The 9,190-nt window shown below is 44.5% G+C and overlaps 1 protein-coding gene across 1 annotated transcript in view; it reads right to left on the bottom strand.

The window, feature by feature from the left end:
• The window catches only part of ERGIC1 (endoplasmic reticulum-golgi intermediate compartment 1), a 103,438-nt gene extending 97,063 nt beyond the window's left edge, over positions 1-6,375 (bottom strand). The window contains exons 1-2 of the mRNA XM_007951667.1: positions 6,338-6,375; positions 6,166-6,227 (exon numbers count right to left, since the gene is read on the bottom strand). Coding sequence (XP_007949858.1) covers positions 6,166-6,227; positions 6,338-6,375 — 100 coding nt within the window. The remainder of the gene's footprint in view (positions 1-6,165; positions 6,228-6,337) is intronic.
• Positions 6,376-9,190: the final 2,815 nt, after the last annotated feature.

The raw sequence follows: 9,190 nt of genomic DNA, 5'->3' as shown, positions 1-9,190 counted from the left end.
AGTGGGAGGGGAGCTGTTGCATTGTGGTAAACTGTGGTCAATGACATGAGACAAAGTATATGTGAACTGCTGTATAGAAAGTGAATTTGCTCTGTAAATCTTCACCCAAATCACAATACATAAAATAAATAAATAAATAAATAAAACCCTCCAACCTTTCAGTTAGCAGCCAGCATGTTAACCGTATGCACCAAGTGAAGACTCTGCTAAATATGCTAAGAGTACAGAAATGGCTCAGAGCAAGAAAGTGACCAGCCCATGGTCACACTCTACTGGGTGGGTGGGTGGGGTAGGAGAGTGGTGGTGGTGGTGGAGCGGGGAACAGGATTGGAACTGGTTGTGTTCTATAGAGCCCTGAGAAAAGGAATCCCCAGACATTGGGCCACAAGTGAAGGGGGCAAGACATCCCCAGAGTCCTCATTCAAGTTTTTACAACCATACCGAGACATGGGGGCAGGGCACTACAAGTACTTCCAAATTCTGTGGAATTCTGAAAAAATTGTATGGAACAGTATTTAAGGGGTTGCTTTATTATTATTATTAAATAGGTAATACATGCATATGATTAAAAATAAAGTTGTATATAAAGGTATATACTGTGTGAGCTTCTCACTCCTAACTGTCAGCTCCCTGGCCCAGAAGCCACCATTACTACAGCCTTATGTGTCCCTCCAGAAAGTCCACAGGCATATAAGCATATAGGTATAAACCCCCTTTTCCTCTACACAGATGGAAGCATCATGCACACACCCTTCTGAACTGTGATTTTTTCACACCTGAGTGTGTTCCACTATCAGTTCACATGGAGTGGCTGTTGAGTTTTTTTTTTTATGACATAGCATTTAATTCCAAATGGTTTCTCCAGCTCCTGAATAAATTTACTAGAGATGATAAACTATAAATCCAAGTCTTCTAGCTCCTGCTCTTCCCCTTCTCACCAGCAAATCACAGGTATTAATGCAAGAATCTCACTGAGTAGGCAAAACCTCCTTCACCTAGAATCTTGTACTTTCTGAACAGTATATCATATAGGACCCAAATTTAAGAAACATTTTCACCACCCTGCAAGCCCCCAACAACCCCTTACTGTAATGATGAACAGGCACAAAACAGGGAAGGGTTTTGAAGGTCTATGCTGACTTGAAACCAATCCCAATCTGCTGGCTGCATTCCTTGCATCACACTAACTCACATACCCCAAAGTTCTAACTCAGTCCAGAATAGAGACTGGTGGGAGGGGATGTGAAGGCCTCCTTTGAAATCTGTGCGCTTTGTACAAGGCTTGGCTTGAAGCCTGGGTAGACCAGCAGGTGGGAACGATTAATGGAGGCTCAGCTCAGCCAACAAGTGTCCAAAAGCACTGGTCACACTCAACTGGGTCTGTCCTCTCTCTCTCTCTCTCCATCCTCAGACTGGGAAGACAGTGAAAGTGTTTCAGCACCACTGTGCCCATTCTGACTCAAGGTGACTGAGCCAAGGTGCGTGCAGAGCAGAACTGTGCTCCATAGGGTTTTCATGGCTGTGACCTTTCGGAAGCAGATCACCAGGCCTATCATGTTCTGGGTTCGAATCTCCAACCTTTTGGATAGTAGGTAAGCACTTAACCATTTGCATCGCCCAGAGACTTGGCCTAATTCAGAGAAGGTACAAAATAAATATTTGTTAAATGAATGAATCAATGAATGAAAAACATGAAGGTAAGTAGAAAGTATTTTAATCAGAAAGGCCTTCATCCACATTTGGGCAAGATTCTAATGTTCTCTGATCAGACTTCTTCTGATACTGACTCAGGCACTGGACAGCAGGAATGTGACCCCGACAATACCTGCTAGTGGGGAATCCCATGTAGCAAACATCAGGAGCCCCAGACTTGGAACCCAAAGCTCTTAGAGGTCAAGGAATTTGTCCAAGGTCACTCAGCCTTTAAGTGGAAAAGCCAAATTCAAGCTCTGATCTGTGAGTCCCCATGCCCTTGCACTTTTCTTCTGCTATTAATAGCACTTACCCAACATAATAAAATGGTGTGTTTATAAGTCTGTTTGCCCCGCCCCACTCACCTGTGCGCCTCAAGAACAAAGACCGAAGGTCATTCATCAACATGGTCCCAGCACTTGGCATGGGGCCTAGTCCCAGTACCTGGATAATAAATATTTATTCACTAAATAGTAGCCAAGGCTGGCTTCCTATGTCCCATGCTTTTCGTCGTGTGTGAGGAAATACGTACCCCACATGCTTCAGTTGGAGCTGCATATTGGACAATGTCTCTTGGGGGCCATTAGGAAGTGCATTTTAAATTTTAAAACACAATTCCTCTTCTAGGAATGCTACCTTACAGAAATAACTGTACAGGGATACATAAATATATATGCTCAATACTAGATGACTAACCAGTTGTCATCAACTCTGATTCATGGTGACCTCGAGTGTGTCAGAGGACTGTCCTCCACAGGGTTTTCAGTGGCTGACTTTTCAGAAGTAGATCACCAGGACTTTCTTCTGAGGCACCTCTGGGTGGACTCAAATCCTCAACCTTTTGGTCAGCCAAAAGGACCCCTGTAAGTGCACAAGGGGGTGGGTCCTTGCACCACCCAAGGACCCCTATAAGTGCACAAGAATATCTGTAATAGCAAAAAACTGGAATTGGGAACGTGTACCCTTAGGGGGCTGGTGACATAAGCTGGGGGTCAGCCAGATATTGGAATATGACCCAACAGTTAAGAAGAGTGCAGTGGGATAAACTAAATGGGGTATATCCATATGATGGACTATTACTCAGCCATAAGAAGAAAGGAAGTCCTGATAACATGCTGTGACACGGATGAACCCTGAAAACACTATGCTGAGTGAAATACGTCAGACACAAAAGGACAAATATTTCATGATCCCACTTATATTAAATATCTAGAAAACAAAAGTTAATGAGCAGTTACCAGGGGCAGAGAAGGAGGAAATTGGAGGTACTGCTGAAGGAGTAGAGACTGGTGTTTGGGGGGATGAAAACTCTTGTAAATGGATAGAGGTGACAGTTGTACAACATGGTGAATGTAATTAAAGTCACTGAATTAGATACTTAAAAATGATTAGAATGGCTAACTTTTTGTTATTATACATTATACACACACACACATATATGTAACTACAATAAAATAAAATTTAAGATAGATGTAGTGATGTTCATGTGCTGGTATGGAAAAGGGCTCAGGGTACATTAACTGAGAAAAGGGAGGGGAAGAACAGTGTGCAGAGTATTCTCCTTTGTATATTTAAAACAACGATGGAGGCACAGAAAAGTCTGAATTTTTAAAAAGATCCTTCAAACCAAAACCAAACTCGCTGCCCTCTAGTCGTTTCGGACTCGTAGTGACCCCTCCTGGGGTTTCCAAGGATGTATCTCTATGGAAGTAGATTGCCCAGTCTTCCTTCTGCTGAGTGGCTGGTGGGTTTGAACTGCCAGCTTTCTAGTTAGCAGCCAAATGCCTTAGGCACTATGCCACCAGAGCTCCCAAAAAGCTCTCTTAGAAGGGTATATATCTCATTGTCAAACATAATTGACAAGGGAGAGACTGTAGGGACTGAGAAGAAACAGTGACCAGTTAGTCAGTGGTAGGAAGGCTGGGAGGAAGCCTCATTTGAATTTTTTGGACAAGGTTAATAAACTAGTCAAACAAATGTTGTTAGCTGACACTGAGTCAGCCCCCAACTCATGGCAACCCACGTACAACATGATTGGAGGACCACTGTGATCTGTCGGGTTTTCACTGGCTGATTCTCAGAAGTTCACCAGGCCTTTCTTCTCATCCCACCTTAGTCTGGAAGCTCTGCGTACACCTGTTCAGCATCACAGCAACACGCAAGCCTCCACTGATGGATGGGTAGTGGGTGCATCGGCTAAGACTCAAACCCAAGTAGACAAGCCCTTCTCCTTTTCATGTTCCCTATAGTATTCTTTTTTGGGGATTAAAGCCAAAAACTGCACAGCTTCCCAGACCCTCATGGGATGCCAGCACCAGGAAGATGGTAAGAAGACAAGTGTCCATGCACAGAAGATTAGCACTAGATAAGCATGATCTCTTTTAATCCCCAGGTTAGGAGACCAAAGCTCAGAGAAGTGGACTGACTTGCCCAAGGTCACACAGCTGCTAAATGGGTGAATGAGCCCAGTCTGCTTGACCTGAAAGCCTGTAGGTAATGATTCCTGCCACTTGGGTGGACTGTTCCTTTCCCCAGGGATGTGGAGACCTCAGGCTCAAGAAGGCATGCTCAGCTTCAACAAGCTGAGCTGGAGAGAGGGCTATGAACTTTATTTGGATTTCACCAATTTTCCCATTAATATCCTTTTTCTAGTCCAGGATCTGATCTAGGATTCCACTTGCATTTTCCTGTCATGTCTCCTTAGTCTCCTCTGGTCTGTGACAGCTCCTCAGTCTTTGTTTTTTGAGACTGTACCACCTCTGAAGAGTTGGTCAGGTCTTCCAAAAGAAGCCCCCCAGTCTGGGTTTGTCTGATGTTTTCTTGTGGGCAGACTGGGTTCTGGGTTTCTGGGAAGACACTATAGTGGTGAGGTGTCTGTATCATAACATCAGGGGGTCCCTGACACTCATATGACTTATTACCGGTGATGCTGACTTTTCCTCACTAAGGCACAGTCTCCAGGTTTCTCCTGAGTTAAGTTACTAATTTTCTTTTCCTTTTCCTTTGAAAGTGAGTCATTAAATCCAGCTCACACTCAAGGAGAGAGGACTTAAGGGGGAAGTATCTACAGCTATTACTTGGAATTATTCTATAAGGAAGATTTGTCCCTTCTCCTCCATTTGTTTACAGCATATGTACTCACAGACTTTTCTTTGGGTTACAAAGCAATAATGTCATTACTTATCTTGTAATTCAAATTGTTCCAGTTTTGGCCACTAGGACCTCTTTAGGCCGGCTCCCATGTTCTGCTGACATGCAGCTGTACTTTTTTTTTGGAGCACTTCCTTGCTTTTTGGCACAAGGTGTTCCAGGTTCATCTTGTCTTGTTCCCGCACCAGGCCTCGAATGAGCCATTTCTCTAAGGTGCTCTGGCTCCTGTTCTTGGACAATGGTATTTAGAACCCATATCTGAGTGAGATGATTATTTTTTTAATGGATGAAAACATGTTTATGTGAAAAGATTCCAAGAGTTCAAAAGTTTTGAAGAGGAAAAAGTAAATCTCCTTCTGTATTCATCTCCTAGGGCTGCCTTAACAAAGCACTACAAAGCAGGTGGCTTAAAACAATAAGAATGTACTGTCTCACACTCCTGGAGGCTAGAAGTCTGAAATCAATGCATTGGCTGGGCCCAACGTTTTCTGAAGGCTTTAGAGGAAGGTCTTCCCTTGCCTCTTTCAGCTTCTGATGATCCCTGGCCATCCTTGGCACTCCTTGGCTTATGGCTGTTATCACTCCCCTCTGTCTCTGTCTTCACATGGCCATCTTCTCCCTGTGTCCTCCTCCTCTTTTATAAAGTCGCCAGTCCTATGGCATTAGGACCCACCCTACTCCATATGACCTCATAACTAGTAACTGGTAACATCTTCAAAGACCCTATTTTCCAAACAAGGGTCACATTCACAGGTAGCAGGGGTTAGGAAATCAACATTTCTCTCGCTCCTGAGTCCCAGTCTGCATTCCCAGTTACAATTGACCATTGCTTTCTTTCTTTTTGCATATTAAGTTTTATTAAGCTTCAAATACAAAGCTTCCCAAAAAGAGAAGAGACTTACAAGTTAAAACATTCCATTTCTTTTACAACAAGCATAAAGTTGGAAGACTCTAGACCCACATTTTCCTATGGGAAAAAGTGAAGTCGGCTAAATGAATAAATTATGATCAGTCTGTATGTTCCACACTATCTTCAAGGTTGTCTAACAAAATTTAAAGAGCCAAAAAGATGACTGACCATTTCTTATGTATCCTTCTAGAAACAGTCTAGCAAGGTTGCACCTTGCAAGTTACGGTGAGGATAGAGATGAAATGAGAAAACATATGAAGAGCCTGGAAAGATGCACAGGAAACTGTGACTGCTCATCATTTCTCCCCTTTGCCCTTCTGTCTGGCCTGGAAGTTCCACCTAGAGGGAGTAGGCACAGTGAGCAAGGAGTGTGGGAAGGCCTGCAAGCAGCAGTGAGAAGGGCAACTACTCACTAATGGCACCCGTGTACGTTGGCTGGGTAAGGTCCTTGGGCACTTTCCTGTAGATGTCAAACCTGCAGGAAGAAAAGGAACAAAGGTGAGGTGGGCACCAAGTGTGGGTTCAAGGCGGAGGGGTATACATTGTTGGCTGGTGTGCTGTGTGGGTCACTTTTCCACACCTAACCAGCTCCTCCCATTCCTCCAGGCCACCTCCTCCACCATGCCTTACAGAAAGCCCTCTCTGATATAAGGACCGCCCCATCCACTATCCTCCAATCACACTGCCTTATCCCATGTTCTTCATCTCACTTATTACTCCTCCCCCAAACAACCTCATCTACTCATTTGTTTGCACTCCTTTGCTGATGTCCCATCAGAACGTAACTACCATGAGGGCAGGGGCCTTTTGGTTTTTTTTTTTTTTTTTGCCAGCACAGGCCTAGCACACTCTTGGTGCTCAATAAGTGCTTGCAGAATGAAAACATAAGCTTCATGTCACTCTGATGCTAAACAGGGCACACACCAGCTTTTTGGAGTTATATAACTGCATTGCATTCTTTCTGGCGTCACTCTCCACCCCCATTTTCCCTTTCCTGCCTCCACCCTATTCCCCTGCCTCCACCCCTTCCCTCTGTCTCCTCCCCCTCCCCTTTCCCACTCTTGCTGATTTCTGGTTGATTTTTCTTAACTCTAGAATCTCTAAGGCATGAAGTTAGCATAAAATCCTGCCTGAAGCCCACAGTCTCCAAATCAGTTCCTGACAGCTCTGGCCCCCAAGTAATGTGTGTTGTCTACCCCACTCCCCAAAACAGAGCCAGTGGGGGTTGTGGAGTGCCACAGAATAATTTGGGGTTTGGAATTAGACTGACATAGGTTTAATTCTGGTCTTGCTTTACCACCAGTTGTTCAATTTGGGGTGTAGAATCAGCCTGCCTTGGGTTCAAATCTCAGCTTACCCTATTCCTCCTTGCTGTGTGACTTTAGGCAGACAACTTCATCTCTCTAAGTCTCAGTTTCCTCACCTATAATGACGGAGCTGCTATTACTACGAGAAGGAACACAGGTAGTACAATGGTTAAGTGCTTGGCCGCTAATCGAAACACTGGCAGAGTCAACCCACCCAGTTCCACAGGAGAAACAGCTGGTGATCTGCTCCTGTAAAGATCAAAGCCTAGGGAAACCCTATGGGGCAGTTCTATTTTGTCACCTGATTACTGTCAGGTGGAGGGATGGGCCCAGGGTCACTGTAAGTCAAAAAAATGACTCACTGGCACCTAATCACAACTACTACTAGACCCTTTAAGCCTACTGCAAGAAGTTGTTAGCTGCTGTCAAGTTGGCCTGACTCACAGTGATCCCATGTACAATAAGATGGGACTGTGGTGTTCCACAGCATTTTCACTAGCTGATTTTTGGAAGCAAATCTTGAGATCTCTCTTCCTAGTCCATCTCAGTCTAGAAGCTCTGCTGAAACCTGTTCAGCATCATAGCAACATGCAAGCCTCCAGTGACAGACTGGTGGTGACTGCGTATGAGGTACATGGGCTGGGAATTGAACCAGGTCTCCCACATGCAAGGTGAGAATTCTACCATTGAACCCCACTGTCCCCACTGAGAGAAGTGAAATAAATGTCTGTAAAGGACTTGACACAAAGAACACACACTCCTCTTGCACACTGGCTTCCATCCCTGCCCTTGAGCCTGAATAGACGATTCTCCTGCAACAGAGTTTTCGAAACAGAGCACCAACTCGTACGTGTGTTCCCAGGCTCTTGGTCTACTGTATTTGCTGAAGAGGTTGCAGCTCCAACCCCACTCTCAGGGCTGACAGGCTACATACACTCGGTTCCTCCCTGGTGATAGGGAAACTGTGTGCCCTGCTAAACCCAGTGCAATGACTTGGAAATCTTGTGCCAGATCTGCTATTCAACTCCCATGTGAGCACTTTAATTACATGTGAGCTCAGTTTCCTAAGACTTCAGGGGAGAAAAAAAAATCTTGTGGGGTGTCAAGTTAAAAGGTACCACTTTCTTTTCTGGCTGCTCCCAGTGACCAGCTCCCTGTGCTTAGGCTTCTAATAGCACTAGAAATGGGGGTAGGAGTGTGGTCATGGTGGTGAAGGGTCCACACATCTCAACTATCCACACCTACTCACTCCCTTATTGTGAAAATGTTGAATCCTTTAATTTTGAGAGGCACATTAGAGGTAAGAATATGAACTCTGGAGTCAGAGTGCCTGGGTTCAAATCTGATCCCACCACTGTGTGACTCTGGACATGTCACTTACTTAACCTTTCTGTGCCTCAGTTTCTTTATCTGTAAAGTGGGAGCAACAACAGGAACTCTCTCACAGCACAGTGGTGAGGGTTAAACAATGTAAAGCACTTAAAACTGTGCATGAAATCCAAAAAACAAACTCACCACCATCAAGTTGATTCTGACTCAAAGTGATCCCCATTGGGTTTCCGAGGTGGTAAATCTTTACGGGAATAGATTGCCCCATCTTCCTTCTGCAGAGCAGCTGGTGAGTTTGAACTGTGAACCTTCTGGTTAGCAGTCAAATGCCTTATCCACTACACTACCAGAGCTCCTTAAAATTGTGCCTACTACTCATGAGATGCTACATAAGCATTTGTTGTTATACTAAATAATGCTCCTTTAACCAACACTTATGGAGTACCTACTATACACCCACTACTCATCTCTTAGTTCGTCATACTGTGGTGGTTTGCACATTGCTGTGATGCTGGAAGCTATGCCACCACTATTTCAAATACCAGCAAGGTCACCCATTGTAGACAGGTTTCATTGGAGCTTTTGGACTAAGATAGACTAGGAAGAAAGATGTGGTGATCTACTTCTTAAAATCAGCTAACGAAAACCCTATGGATCACAGCAGAACATTGTCCCACAGAGTGCTGGAAAATGAGGCCCTAGACACTCAAAGTACACAATGGCCTCAACAACAGACCCAAACACACCAATGATCATGAAGACGGCCCAGGATTGGTCAACGCTTTGTTCTGTTGTACAGGGG

The sequence above is a fragment of the Orycteropus afer genome, unplaced genomic scaffold (assembly GCF_000298275.1).
Source record: "Orycteropus afer afer isolate SDZICR_OR568_19922 unplaced genomic scaffold, OryAfe1.0 scaffold00306, whole genome shotgun sequence".
Classification (NCBI taxonomy): Eukaryota; Metazoa; Chordata; class Mammalia; order Tubulidentata; family Orycteropodidae; genus Orycteropus; species Orycteropus afer.
Note: the sequence above shows the minus strand (reverse complement) of the source record. Positions and strands in the feature narration are given on the sequence as shown.